Source organism: Alosa pseudoharengus, unplaced genomic scaffold, assembly GCF_046254945.1.
Source record: "Alosa pseudoharengus isolate Yale_2024_CS ecotype anadromous, Long Island Sound unplaced genomic scaffold, YU_APseudo_1.1 YU_APseudo_1.1_scf_5, whole genome shotgun sequence".
In the NCBI taxonomy this organism is placed as follows: Eukaryota; Metazoa; Chordata; class Actinopteri; order Clupeiformes; family Clupeidae; genus Alosa; species Alosa pseudoharengus.
The window spans coordinates 7412449-7427379 of record NW_027468837.1 but is presented as its reverse complement, the minus strand read 5'-3'; the positions used below and the strand labels follow the sequence as shown (position 1 = coordinate 7427379).

The 14931-nt window shown below is 40.9% G+C and overlaps 2 protein-coding genes across 2 annotated transcripts; both read right to left on the bottom strand.

Annotated features, from left to right (window-relative positions):
- Positions 1–1360: 1360 nt before the first annotated feature.
- On the bottom strand, positions 1361–10244 carry cunh3orf18 (chromosome unknown C3orf18 homolog). The gene is made up of 5 exons (XM_076267684.1): positions 9859–10244; positions 4595–5183; positions 4008–4033; positions 3746–3872; positions 1361–2432 (listed from the first exon to the last, which is right to left on the bottom strand). The coding sequence occupies exons 2-5, from the start codon at positions 4916–4918 to the stop codon at positions 2352–2354; spliced, it is 558 nt and encodes a 185-aa protein (XP_076123799.1). The 5' UTR covers positions 4919–5183; positions 9859–10244; the 3' UTR covers positions 1361–2351.
- Positions 10245–11697: 1453 nt separating this feature from the next.
- On the bottom strand, positions 11698–14626 carry LOC143104528 (calglandulin-like). Its single transcript, XM_076268625.1, has 5 exons — positions 14600–14626; positions 13510–13684; positions 12546–12690; positions 12028–12128; positions 11698–11811 (listed from the first exon to the last, which is right to left on the bottom strand). The coding sequence occupies exons 1-5, from the start codon at positions 14624–14626 to the stop codon at positions 11768–11770; spliced, it is 492 nt and encodes a 163-aa protein (XP_076124740.1). The 3' UTR covers positions 11698–11767.
- Positions 14627–14931: the final 305 nt, after the last annotated feature.

Below are 14931 nucleotides of genomic sequence, written 5' to 3'. Positions count from 1 at the left end.
AATTTAAATGAATCATTGAATAATCAGCATTAGTGACATTAAAGTTCAAAAACTCTTTTACTATTATTTTCACTGTTCAAATAATGGCCATAATAATCTATAATATGACCTAATATGCTGAGGAAATAAATTCAAATGTGCTTCGGGAAGAAGTTTTTTTTCACTTACAAGGCATTTCAGGCCACAGATACTGTATAACCTAGGGGACACAATGAAAATAAATTAACACTCCCCTCAATGTCAACACTATTTCTTTGCATTGATGTGCGACTTTAGAGTTGACGAACTCCGGTGATATGCAAATTCATTGCTGCAGACATTGCAGAGGACTTTATTTTAATCCACTTTATTTTTAATCAACACCATCAGGCTGTTTTTTAAAAGTAAATGTTCCAATCAATGATCTAGGCAGCACATTTTCTTCTCTCTCCTTCATTTTACAGTCTAATTGTTACTGACTAGAACGGCTCGGGGTCAAAGGTCATACGGAATCGATTAATCTGTGCTATTTTTTTTAATCAGTTATTTTTTCTCAAATGATTTAATCGAAATGAATCTTATTTTGACAGCCCTAATTTGAATACAAAATTTTTATATTTACTGTAAATTATTAGGCTACACTTGCTTTTTCTGAAACCTGACTCTGATAACTTTTCATCTGAGACCTTTTTGTCTGACTCCCCTTTTTCTGACAGCGCTTTTCCTCAGACCTGACTCCTTTTCATCTGATGTCTGAGACATGACTGTGTAATTCCGTAAAAACTTGACAGCAGTTTTCCTGAGACCTGATGCATTTTCATCTGATGTCTGACACCTGACTTTGACAGCTGAGGATGTCCTAAAATGTACACCGTACTCCCAACTGAATACAACCGTTTGGCCTTACATTACTGAACATGATTAGCACCACCAGGATGAAATAAACACATTACTGTAGCTGACTGCTACTGTACTGGCTGAACTATCAAGTGTGTTTATAATAAAATAAGTGAAATTAAGTCTATTTTAAAATCTATTTATTGACAGGAACTTATTTGTATAACTCTGCCTGTCAACTGCAGAGACTGAGCACAGGGAACTGATTGATTGCTTTGTGTTACATTTTGGGAGGATAAGATAACCACCGTGTTTTAAATGTGGTGAAAGCAACTGTAGACTTTAGAAGGACCAGGACTGAATTGAAATCCCTCTCCATCCTGACAGAAGAGATGGAGGCTGTAGAGGTACCGCAGGTACATGGGTGTTAACCTTGAAGACAGACTGGATACAGTAGTGTAACAGTGTCGAGCAGACTCTATATCTTGCGTAAGTTTAAAAACCACTTAATTTACAGTTTAGAAAGTATTTGTTCATGTATTTATTCCCTTAGTCACAAAAGTATAATTAAAACACTAAATTCTCACAATGGACCCCTTGTAAAGTATGTCAGGTGGGGCAGAGGACATTTCTTCTTTCTTTTATTATTCCTCTCTTTCTCTCTCCCTCTGATCCATCACTCTTCTGTTTCCCTTTATCATCCGCATGTCGTTTCCACAACTGGCCAACTATTGTTGTTGAAGGTTCCCAGGACCCAGCGTTAAGACATTCCATGAGACACTAAAATGCATGCAGCAGTGTATCCAAACAACAGAACAGTCATCAAAGGAATCCAGTCCACATCGTCCGCTTAGCCACAGAAGCGTGTGTCCAAGTGTCATCTAAAAGTCAGCTTAAGAGTTCAGAACTCTGATTCCAGTCGTCTGACCAGCTCCAGCAACATAGCTCCAGTCAAGGGGACACTTGAACGTCATCACCTACGCTGCGCTAACTGGCAGAATCCACGGCAATGATAAGTTCATGTTTTCTAAATTCTTCCCACAGGTGTTCATATAAAGTCATATTTCTATGCCCTATTTAGAGGATTGGTGTGACCATAAGGAAATAAACGTTGAATACAAGAACACTGTTGACATGCCATCCATTCAGCAGTGAATTTCCACACAAAAAGGTGTCAGATAGTGCAATGTTCTCAGATACACCTACAATAAACAAGAACCGACACTCAGGAAATGATTGCTTGAATACATGAAGCCTGAAATATCAACAAATTAATATCACCCCCATTCATCATTCAACGTCAACAAACATCATTATCTGTCCATGACAGACAAATTCGAATTGGAAGACAAGATGTTGTTTGTGGTGCAGACCAGCACAGATAACAATCTTCCTCCCTCTCATCACACACCCAAAGTCATGGCCAAAAACCTGGAGCTGTCCTCCAAGGATGTCATTGCTTCAAAGTCTTCAGTCCATCTTTTCAGATCTTTAGTCCTGTCATCATTCAATTTAGTTTGTCAGCTTCATGCGCATTATGCGTTGATGGCGTCAGCCACATCGGTGAAGACCAGCCGGCTGGGCCTCTGAGTGGCACCCTGGCTTGTTGTCAGTGTCTGGAAGGGGGAAGGAGAAACATTTTGGTGTACTGTTGAGTCCTCACGTCTCATAAGGGAATGCAAAAAAACATTATGAGAAAAAGAGAGACAAAATGCAGAGGAAGGAGAGAAGATGAGAAAGGGAGAAGAACAAGAGCAGAAGAAAACATGGGGAAATAAATACAGATGGAGGTTAAGTGTGTATTGTTGGTGTTAAGTTTCCTCACTGAAGGACTTGGTCAAGGTCAGTTGAAACAGTGTTTAGTCACAACTTTTCAAATAGATTAAGTTCATACCAAGAAAAGAATCAGACAAAGGTAAAGAAGCAAAGCTGCATGCATTCCAAATTCCACGCTGACTTTGGGCTTTGATACACAGAGAAGGGGGCAGCCGTGGCCTACTAGGGGGCAGCACTTCGGACTTGTAACCGGAGGGTTGCCGGTTCAAACCCCGACCAGTAGGTACGGCTGAAGTGCCCTTGAGCAAGGCACCTAACCCCTCACTGCTCCCCGAGCGCCGCTGTTGTTGCAGGCAGCTCACTGCGCCGGGATTAGTGTGTGCTTCACCTCACTGTGTGTTCACTGTGTGCTGAGTGTGTTTCACTAATTCACGAATTGGAATAAATGCAGAGACCAAATTTCCCTCACGGGATCAAAAGTATACTTATACTTAAGTTATCGACCACTATGCAACTGAGAGTGGTCAAGAACAAGTAGGTCTGAAAAAATTGAGCATGAAGATGTGGCATAGTTTTTGATTTAAGTTAAAAAAGGTTCAAGAGACAAGGAGAGAGAAAGAGGGGGAGGGCTGGTTGTGACAGTTAGGTACAGCATGTCTTTGTTTCCTATGGTTTGATCTGCAGAGAGAGCTTAAGTTCTATAAATAAACATGGATGGGTATGAAGAAGCCAACAATGGATCACAAGAGTGATAGACACTCAAAGCAAAGACACAACTGGGCATACTTTACCACACGGTACTACCACCATTTCACCAGTCAGGTGTCATAACTTAAAGGCCATGCAAAGAAAAAGAACAAAAAAGCAGCAGATATGTCTTTTAATAAAAAAAAAGATCGATTGGTCAACAGCACACAAAATCATGTGATCAAAACACTCTTAGGAGAGACAATTGATTTATTACAAATGGCGACCAACTAAAGCAAAAACATGCATACTCTTACTCAAATAAATGTAAAAAAAAAAAAAAAACAATTCTCCTGTGAGAAAATTGTCATGAAAGAAAGATGTCATGCAAAATAAATTCTCCTGTGAGAGTAATATTGAAAATTGCAAGTAATCTCCTAATCCACAGACTGCGGCATTGGCTCACCTTGGCATTGGGCCCAGCTGGGCTGCCGTCTCGCCCATGGTCCAGCAGCTCCTGCTCCAGGTCGTCCTGCTCCTCTCCCGGGTCAAAGTTGTACATGGGCATGAGCTGGTGCCGAAGCTTCTCCAGTCTGGCAGCGGGGTCAGAAGTCACAATTGTTAATGGTGTGACTGATGTACACAACTCCATTATGAAGGGCAGTGTCTGCTACCCAAGTATTAATCTCAGTTTATCAGTGTGTTAAGGTGCGCATAAGAGCTTTTACCTTTTCCGTTTCCTTACATATAACAGCTGTGGGAAAGACATCAACAGTCAAATAAGTATCAGTAAGCAACTTAGAGATAGATAGATAGACATTAGTTGGAGGCAAGCCTATCCTATAAGATAACATCAAGAATGCTAATACAACTCTCATATGTAATATGTTGGGGGGGGATTGAGGGATTTTTACTCTCCAACCTCAAACACATGAAACCCAAAGGATCAGGTGTTGACAGGTGCCTTGTTTATGTAGCAAATCATAGAATTAAAGTCACAGACAAGTTTGTCATAAACCTATATTGTCAAAAGTTCTAGGCATGTGATTGACTATAATCTTGGGGGAAAATAGTGGATCTAGGTTTTGCATTGCTCAAGAAAGTCTATAAAAGTGGCAGCTGTAGAAAGGTAGTATTACGGTCAGAGCCTGACATTCATACTATGAAAAGGGATCCATTCATTCTGTGGGCCTAGAAGGAGGCATGATTGACACGCTGCAAAAAATGGTCATCCAAATCCATGGTGTTTAATACATTTTGGACATTGGCACAAACTGAGTTTTGTGTGGGCCGGTCGAATAAAGGCTCGTCTCACCACGATTATCAGCAGGCCGAGGACAGTGATGATGCCGAAGGGCACGAGCACCATGCCCATACCCGCCGCCTGCTCCGCCACCTGGGGCAGCCCTGTGCCATTGAAGGCCGTCTGGTTGCCCGACAGCGTGGTGGTCAGCAGAGTAGTCAGAGGGATAGTCGGCGCGGCGGCAGTCGTGATGTTCTCCGCGGCAGTCGTGAGCCCCACGGTGGTCACAGGGAAGGAGGTGGGGGTGGCAGGCACGGCGGACAGCGAGGGCAGGGTGGTGGGGTTGGGCGTGGGAGTCAGGAGGAGGTCCGGTCCTGCAGCTGTAGACACCGCCATGCTGAGATGCACAGAGGAAGACGAAAGAAGAGAGAGAAGGGAGAAAGAGAGAGACAGAGAGAGGGGGGGGGGGGGAGGAAGCGTGGCAGACGAGACAAACGATCAGACGGCGGTGCTGTGTGGGGGTGGTACTGGAGCTGGGGCCCGTTATCTCAGCGTGGCGTCTCCGATCTGCGCCTCAGTGCTGCGCCTCGGCTGGCACAGGGCCGCGGCTCGGCTGCTCCCAGGATGCTGCTTCCGCCAGAGACATGTCCCAGCGCTAGACCTGCAAGACACGGGGCCACGTCTCTCATCAGCACTCATGATATCATCATCACCATTAGGCTGATTTAGTCATTCAAAGACATCTGATTCAATCGTGACAGTTAATTACAGCTTGATCTTTTTTTGAGTGTGTGTGTGAGAGAGAGAGATGGAGAGAAAGAGAGAGAGAGAGAGAGAGATAGTCTGTGTGTGTGTGTGTGTGTGTAGTGGATGAGCATGTGGCACTGAATGTCCAAACCACTAAAAGGCCCCCTCACATCCAGTTGAAGACCGTTAGGATGTTGGTTTTGTTGTGTGTGGGGTCTAAGACAGAAGGAAGCCTGCTGTGTCTAACCACAACTTTGCGAGTATTGCAGTCACACTGGTTCGAACTGACACCGGCAGGTCAAACACAACCAATGTCATTCATGCACGTGTGGTTTGCTTGTGTCGACACACTCCACAATTTAAAGAGAACTTCATTCATATCTTTGAGCCAGCATCTGTTTAGCTGAGGGCAACTGTTTCTCAACTTGTCAAGATGTCAAAGTGTTCTTAGACAGTTTCTGCTTAGCTTAGTTTTCTTGAGAATCGAGGTCTCGAAACGATTTGGCAATAGCAGGGTTTGGTGTTGCAACACATACACCATATGCTTAAATTGAGCATCTACATACGCATGTGTGTGTGTGTGTGTGTGTGTGTGTGTGCATGTCTTTGTGTGTATTTGTGTTTACTTTGAGGAATGGAAGAAGCAGAAGCGGTTCAGTGCACCATCTCGGGTTCCAGCGGCCCTTCCCTGCCCGGGCAGTAGCAAGTGTTGTGGGCAGGATGTGGTCACATGGTAAAGCGAGAACACAGCCTGGCACAGCCTGGCAAATACTGTACCGAGGAAAAGCAATACCCAGAAGACGCGGCTTACGTATGTGAAGGGGCGTTCAAGAGGGAGAACACAGGTACACACGCACATCACATCGACGCACATCACATCGACATAGATACACAGTTTCACCTGCCTTAAGGGGAATTTGACGCTAGGCATAAGGAACTGCATGCAAAATGCCACCACAGCACTGTCGATGGTTGAATGCAAATCAAATGTAAACACTGTAGCAAGAGATAAGACACAGGAAATGTCAGATATGAAGTTTATGATTTGTCTCAAAATATTAAAAATGTACAATGTGTAGTTTTTTTGTTGTTGTACATTTTAAGTCATTTCAGGCTTCATGCATTCAGATGATGTTTTCAGTTTTTAGGTCCAAAATGTAAAGAAATACATTCTGAAGCCCAAAACACAATAATTAAGCAATATGACATGAGTGGGAGTGGGGCTGGTAAAGGCTGGCTATCACCACGGCTGTAACTACGAGGGCGCCGAAGGCAGTTACAGTCGTGGTGATATCCTTTACCAACCCCACGACCTAAGCACTTGCTTAGTTTTGAATTGAGCCTGATGAAGCAACTGGCGAAACGCGTTGCTCAATAAAAATCACAAAAGAAATATAACAGTGTGCGGTGACTACCTCTTTTTATATATGAACTTACTCTTTATTTGCTCCATTTTCTCACTCAAATGTGATGTTATGAAGTCACTGCTCTCTCGCTTTGAATGAATGGAATGTTCGCATTGGATCATTTAAAAGTGGGGATGTCCTGGGATATCACCATTAGTCATTCGTAATGACTCATGGAATACCTCTCATCCAATCAGAAATTAAAAAATAGTTCGACTGGACCTAACTGTTGTATAAGAATGATTTGAAATAAACTGTAGGCTACTAAACACTCTCTAAGTAATTATGTTATCTGAATTACTTCATTGTCATCCAGAATAAGAAGTTAAAGGCAATTTTTATAACTTACAAATACACCACACATGTGAATGACCGTGTTAGCTTTAACATGAAAGACACTGTTAGAAAACACTGACATATACATCCAAAGACTGTATATATAGAACAGTCTATGTGTACACTTAATGCCCTAATGCATCAGGAAACACAGGACTATCTGTCCCAGCCACTATAGGAGAGAGTGTTCAAAATCATAGTCTCTCTGCCATTTGACAATGGTAGTGGAAACCTGATGGGAAAACCAACCCCAGGTTATGTAGATAAGTGGTTTATTGGCCCAGCGATTTGGCACCATCTTTAGGATAAAAAATGTAATGAGGTTCAAGAAAGAATTTTGTAAGAGTGTAGTTGTCCTTGGAAAGTATTGATATGTTGAGCTGCCGAATCATTTCCATATATGTCCCAATATTTATTTAGGAACTCTTATACAACTAGTTATATGATCACTTCTACAGCTAGAGGGTCTATCAAGGACTTAAATTGATTAAAAAAGCAAGACATATGGTAAATAACTTGATAAGTTGACGGCATTCATTACTTCCAGAACCACATCTGAAAGCTTTTAAGAACAGCATCTACTATTTCCCTAAAACAAAACAAGTAAGAGGAAAAAAGACAGGCCACAGCAGGAGGATCATCATCATCTCTACAACGACTGACTCACCAACAAACTCAACAAATTTTAAGTTGCTCTGGACCTGATTTATTCTGGCTGCTGTACTCAAGTTACACACAGTTAAAAATATCGTCCAAATCAGTCAAAGTCAAATGTCAAGGTTAATTTTGGCACCAGTTTAGCTCCAATTAAAAGGACCTTCTGTCTAAGAACAACCCAGGGTCAATTTTGGATGGTAACGAGTGTAACATTTCGCTGTACACCAAAATTATTCCAATCGAAGTAGTTTCAAGTAAGACGGAAATATACATTTACAATGAAATAGCATATAGCAATAGCCTTGGGGCAAGCTTGCTTCATCAAAGTAAATCACTATAGACCTACTTTAAGCCACTTTACAACACTTCTCTGATAGAGAGGATGCCTACAGACAACCCAAAGTAATTTTAACTTTATAAGTGTACAGAAAGGTTATAAAAAAGTACTGTTTGTGTAGTCAGTTCATTACATTATTTCTTCTTCCAGTTGCTGCCATCTTGCTATATGAAGTCCATACAAGTCGATTAACGGATGCCACACAAAATATCAATGGACATAAGGAGGAGAGTTTGGTAAATGACTTGTACAGACACAAGATGGCACTGAATAATACCCAAGTACTCCTTTGTATACTCTTTCTGTACACTTACAAAGTTACAATGACTTCGGTGTGACAGTAGGGATCCTCTTCACAATACCACAGAAGTGCAATGATCTTTTGAGCCTTGTCAATAGCCAGATTGCCCCAGGCAATTGCCATATGCTATTTTGTTATTTTGTTGTAAATGCATAAACCAGTCTTACTCAAAACTACTCAGATCAAGATTTTTCTGTCCTTAATGAAGTTTACACTCATTATAATCCAAAAATAGGTTGTTCTTAGATCGCAGTTGTACTTTAAACCAAAGCAAATGGCCCTAAATAGAGATGTTCCAAGCAAAAAATATTTTTACAAATCAAGGGTCAGGCAATTGGCTTCACCTTCTCATGACAGTGCAGAAAGATGGGTCCCCATGAAAGAGAGGTAGATTGCCCCACTACCGATAGGCACCTGACTGTTCCCCAGTTACAATTTACCAACAAAAGTGTCAAAGTCAACTCACACAGGTTATGGCGAGTATTTCTTGCAATGGGAGAAAATAGCAGATTATTTTTGACTCTCTTTATGTGACCTTGTGTGCTGCTGCCACAAAAAAATAGATGTGTTGTCCTTAAATGACACTGTTCAATGTCTCCTATAATCCTCTTTTCTCTGGTGATGCAGTCAAAACAAAAGGATTGAAAATGGTAATTATGGGGAACAGACAATGTTCTACTGAGGCTTTCAAAACACAACAAATATGAGGTATTTGGCTGATTCGCCTACCCTGCTATAGCACCTATAGCCTACCCTGTCTACCTTTCTGCCAACCTCTTCAAGAAGTTCCTGCCCATGTGTTGCTTCCCCACACCAGCTAATTCACACATCAATGGAGAAAGCACTTTGAGTTGCCATTCCAGAAAAACTATAACAAAAGACCAACAAAGATATTACTGATATTGCTCAAATAAATGCGTCATGATCCTCTGAAAGAAAGAGGGAATATGCCAGAAATGCACAGCAATATCAGCCAATCATTAAACATTTTATGGTCTGCAAATCACACCTTTTGAGACATGTATTTTCCTAGTATATTTATGTCCAGTTCCTGTTTACTTTCTAATGTTTTAAGCACCGTGTGACATCCAGGTTTGAAATGTCACTGATCTCTCTCTCTGTGTATGTGTGTTTGTGTGTGTGGATAGCTGTGAGAGTAATCCCCTTATGTAACGGTACACTCTGACACTTATTTAGTCGACAGGAATAAGCCAGAGACCACAGCGCTGCCTGGAGTGTGTACTCTCAGTCTGCTGGTACTGAGGAACATGTGAACCTCCCAGCCAATCAGACAGCTTAGACCCATCTGAGCCTCCCTTCTCATCCAATGAAGCTCCAGCACTGCACAAAGACATACACACAAATATTCCCAGGAGGAAAAAAATTATGCCCCACTGCCTCCTCGATCAGTGTTTTGTTGTTGTTGCTGTTGTTTAACCAGAGTCCTACAAAAAGTCTATCACATTGCAGCAACACTGGCCTTGCAATCCCTCCAGCGTCACTGCATGAATAACCCCTCCTGACCTTCTAGATTAGAGATGGAGGTGCTTACCTTATCTGGAAGGAATACACTGACACAGCTGATAGTAGGAGCCACAGGATAGTGTGATGATGAGGACCCTGTAAGAAAAGAGATAACCTCTCTCTCTCTCTCTCTCTCTCTCTTGCTGTCTCTTTCTCACTGTTTTTCCCTTCCACTTCTCTTTCTCCTTCTTCCTTTCAGATCCAGAGGAAGAGGAAGAGGAGGAGGAGGATCTATTGCTGAAGGGTTGTAAATTTTTTAACAGCAAAATCCATTCCCGGTGAGTCAGTAGTTCCGGGAGACAAGGATGCACCAATGGTTGTGCTGCCCACTCAAGCGTTAATTGCAGCGCTCTCCAGAGCTCTCCCTTTAGACCCCATTGTTTTCCTCCTGCTCCTTGCAGTTGAAGCAGCGCAAGCAGCTTCAAGGATGCTACACACACACAGAGGCTGAGCTCCCCGAGCCCAAAGCCACCAGGCCATCCCCCACCACTGTGCCATTGGCCAGCTGGGATGTTATCAGACATTCTGGTTGGCTCCTTGGGCTGTCCATCTGTCTTACCAGGGATGTCAGCAGGATTTTATGGCTGTGCACACCAGATGCCATGACTGCATCCGGGTAGACAGCTAATGGAAAATTAACCCTTTCCTGTCAAAGCTGACCTGAAGATACTGTACAAACATGAATGTATTCGCTCATAATAGCAGTCAGTGCTTGCAGTTTAGCAGTGTAGAATTAAGAAATTGACATATTTGATCATACTTGAAATAATAATGGTAGATCAGTATATCATAACCATTAACTAAAGAAAGTAAACACATAGGTTAGAAAGTTGTTTTACTGATAATAAGATGGATGTCCATGTGTTAACTTTGGAATGCTTTGTGCTGTGCCATTTTAATGCCCTTAAGCCCTTTTCCATTCATTTTGTTGGGGTATTTGAAAAGCCTTTTCTCAAGATTATGGCCTTTGTTTTTATTGAATCAGTAGGGTGTCCACTGAGGGGAGGTCTTAAGACTTTCAAAATCAAGTCACAACTTCAAAGAAAATTACTGTTTGGTTCTATATTTAGTACAGGGTCCAATGCCTGGTTATAAACTGGTTGAACAGAATTCTTATTGATCTTATTGGTCTATCCCAAACTACAATTCTCTCTCTCTCACATCTCTCTCTCTCTCTCAGAGAGAGAGAGGTGTGAGAGAGAGAGAGAGAGAGACATGCACACAGACAGACACACACACACACACTGAAAAGGATGGATGGCTTATTGTACTGGAAAATTTGGAAATATCAATATCTACTTTACAATCAGGGATGGATTACTGCACGGGCCTACTGGGCCCAGGCCCCCAAGGGGTCAGGGGGCCCTGAAGCCCAAGCCTTTGCATGGAATCATTGCCTCAATATCAACAAATCAGGATGTAGGCTATGAATCTGATTGAATTTAGTATTGGCCATCCCCAAAATGCACCAGAATACAGGAAATCACATCAAACAAATAAAAAAATTTCTGGGGGAGGACCCCCAAACCCCTCCTCCCACATATATGACAATAAGTGGGGGGCCCTTAATAAATCTGGGCCCAGGGGCCCGAAAGTTCATAATCCGCCCATGTTTACAATTACAATAACAATTTTGTTCTCAACAAGCACTACAACACAGAACAATAATATTCAGAAGATATTTTCGTTTGTATGTTTATTGAGGATGACTGGAAGTTCTCAAAAAAGACAATGCAATAATGACAAATAATGAATCTTAAGATAAAAAAAACAATTTATATAATTTATAATTTAATTATTTAATATAATTTAAATAACTTTGATATATGGCATCTCATTTTAAATGTAATTTTTTTTCACTGTTAGGTTTTTGTTTTCTCTTAATGGTGTTCTATAATGATCATCCAGTCCACATTGCTCAATTCACATCATGACATTTAGCTCATCCTGAATGAGTCTCCCGTCATCATAGCCACAAACTCTGTGAACATGAAAATTAATTCATGGTTAACATAAAATAGAATAAAGGTATACCAACAAGGTACCATTTTATTTTTTGCATTACCATAATAAAGTAAGAAAGTACAATTTATTTATAAAGCACATTTAAAATATACACGCACATTAATCTTGCATGTAGCAGCTATTTACACTGCAGCCATATTGATATTTGGAAACCAACAGTAAATGCTGTTACCTTCGTAATCAATGGTTCCATCACCATCTTTGTCAGCCTCCTTCATCATCTGCTCCGCCTCCAGCTCATTCAGGGGCTCTCCTGCATTCATCAGTACATATCTACCACAGAAGGGAATTCATACATAAAGAAGGGCATTTACATAAATAAATAGCTCCTATATAAACTTCAGTTCATATTACTCCCATGAGAGTTACAAAGATCATCAGTCCTTCCAAATTTAGCTACATCGGTGCAAAAATAGTTTGGTCAGTCACCACATATTCTTCTGTGCTTTTTTCTAATCTGTGCTCGGTACTATTTTTAGGTAGACTTCAATGTGCACAGGCAAAATGGAAGTGATCCTCTTTGGTCTACTATAATCTTTTGCTTAATTATCGAAGTCCATATTCCCGTTCTGATTATTTCCAAGCAGTAGCTAAATAAAAACCAAGTTTACACAGACAGGAGCACATAATACATTTCATTATAGGCAAATAACACTTATGTACAGACATATATTTTAACGATGAACATACTTCAGTGTGTTCCAATCAATGTAGCCCTTGGCTTCTTTATCAAAAACTTTAAAAGCAGCCCGGAGCTCTGCATCCTGATTCTTTGTCCTCTCAAGGTACAAGGCCATCAATCCCAAGAAGCTGTCACAATTGAAAGTTCCTTTTCCTGCAATTGCACAAATATGACACCAGAGGTCAGTAAAGCCCTGGCCCATTGTTTGGAGATACGTGAAAATTGCTTGAATGCAGGTTTTTTGTGGATTATGTAATGTGTTCTTTCCTCCAGTTATGCATTGCATTGTAATCCTTGATTTAAACAATGAAAAAAAAATGGTAATAAGTAGGCATGAGTATTAATTATATATATATCAGATTCCCATTTGAACACTGCACCAATGCCTGTGTTTTTCAAGTACAAAAATCATGAATTGTTAAAATTATCATCCTAATATCACCAGAATGCATTTAACGCCGATCGGATGTAATAGGAAAAAAACAAGACTTTTTTCCACTTTGCTGTGCGCTTACAGTCTTGCCTGACTTGCCTGACATGCCTTCCAGTGAAAGTGCAACAACAGTCTGGGTGCTACTCTCTTCCTTACTGGCAACTCTCTGCCGGCAATTTCCTCAAACTCGAACATTTTTGTTGCATTCCTTTCTACAGGTTTCTTCTGGTGTTCACCTTACAATTCATGAGGCCTTTGTGGCTTTTAACCCACATGTCCCCAAAGTGACCCCCATCAGGTATTGGCCCATTTGCATGCCTGCTTTAAAACAACCCATTAAGGAACTGACAGACAAGTTTCACATGTGCCACTTGAATGGGCTCTAGAATACAAGTCACTCAGTTCCACTATCATAAAGGGAACCACAGTATGTCTGAATTCGAATTTGAATAATGTTAATTCAACGAAAAACTGACTCTATTACATTGAATTGAGAGACTGACAAGTGCATTGACTGGGTAAAATCCACTGAACCGTACCATTTTGGTCCACATCTTTGGCCATCTGGACAAGCTCCCTCTTAGTGGGGTTGATGCCCATCAGACTCATGAGCCTCTCCAGTTCCTGGGTCTTCACGTCTCCATTTCCCTCCTCATCAAACATCTCAAACACTCCCTTGTACTCTGTGATCTGTTCTGGAGTCAGTTTGTTTGCCTGTTTGGTTGGAAAAACACAGTGTTCAGTGTTCACAAACATTTAGGTTAATGTTATATTGTCAGATACTTATTTAATTTCAACTGACCATAGAGAAGAATATGAACTGTTGACTAAATCAGTGAACAAATTAATAGGTTACTGCAACAACAATATCATTTCTCTCCATTTGAGAGCACTGGAGGATGTGTTAAGACACATGTAAAGCTCAGTGTTTCAAAACTATGAACATGTGATCCTGTTCTTTGTGAACACAAACAGGAAATAATTAAAAGCCTTGTCTGGGTGCCACATCCTAAATAATGAATGGATTTAAGATTTAAACTTACCATTCTAGACACGAGAAATCCTCCACTGAGCCCACCGACACGGCTGGTACTTGTGACTTGAAGTGGCAGACCAAATCTGTCTTAAGATTTGTTGGGAGGCTATGTAAAGAGATCCCACAGGATTTAGATCTGTCTGGTCCTTTTAAGGCATACAGCTGCAATATCCACCAACATTTATGGTTTTGGGAGGAGAGAAATAGAACTTGATACAATTCATTGTAAAGAGTTAAGAAAATATGTCTTGAGAACATTACAATCACTTAAAAGTACATTTATATGTGTGATTGCTAAGAATTATTATGTGCACAAATCAAACATAACCCATATGACCACCAATCAAAGGGACTAACCACTCACACAGCAAACAAGTAAATATATTTGTAGATGTAATACATTTGTATAATAGTGCTCCAACTTCAAGGAACAATATGTACACTCTTAAAATGAATGTGTTGAAACAACTTGTGTTGTTTTTAACACATCTCATGTGTCTAGATAGTGACAACACACTTTGTGTTGTTTCCTTTTTAATTTGTTACACAATATGTGTTGAAAATAACACAACTTGCATTGTTTTTTAACACACCTCTGTGTCCAGATATAGGGACAACATATTCATTTTAAGAGTGTAGCAACTCTTGCCCTTGACTAATAACTCAGGCGTGTCATAGCTCAGGCGTGTCAGCAGGTGTTGTGAACTCCCAAGTGAGGGGCTTCCTTGAAGAACACCAAATAAGGACACTGCTTGGGCTCCTGTGTTATTTCAACCATTACATTGAAATCCCCATCAGGGATGCAGGATATAATGACACTGCTGAATGTGAACTTGTGAATGTGAAGCAAAATGCCTTTCCGAGTTAACAAATTCTGGAGGTTGTGATTTTTCTGATGCTGTGTTATTTCATCATAATAAATGGC

Coding starts and splice junctions, on each gene's coding strand:
- cunh3orf18 (XM_076267684.1), bottom strand. CDS start 4,918: ATGGCGGTGTCTACAGCTGCAGGACCGGACCTCCTCCTGACTCCCACG. Junction 4,034..4,594: donor TCGGCCTGCTGATAATCGTG/GTGAGACGAGCC, acceptor TCTTTCCCACAG/CTGTTATATGTAAGGAAACG. Junction 3,873..4,007: donor TATGTAAGGAAACGGAAAAG/GTAAAAGCTCTT, acceptor CCCCGCTGCCAG/ACTGGAGAAGCTTCGGCACC.
- LOC143104528 (XM_076268625.1), bottom strand. CDS start 14,626: ATGTTGTCCCTATATCTGGACACAGAG. Junction 13,685..14,599: donor CCCTATATCTGGACACAGAG/GTGTGTTAAAAA, acceptor CCAACCAAACAG/GCAAACAAACTGACTCCAGA. Junction 12,691..13,509: donor CAAAGATGTGGACCAAAATG/GTACGGTTCAGT, acceptor GTGCAATTGCAG/GAAAAGGAACTTTCAATTGT.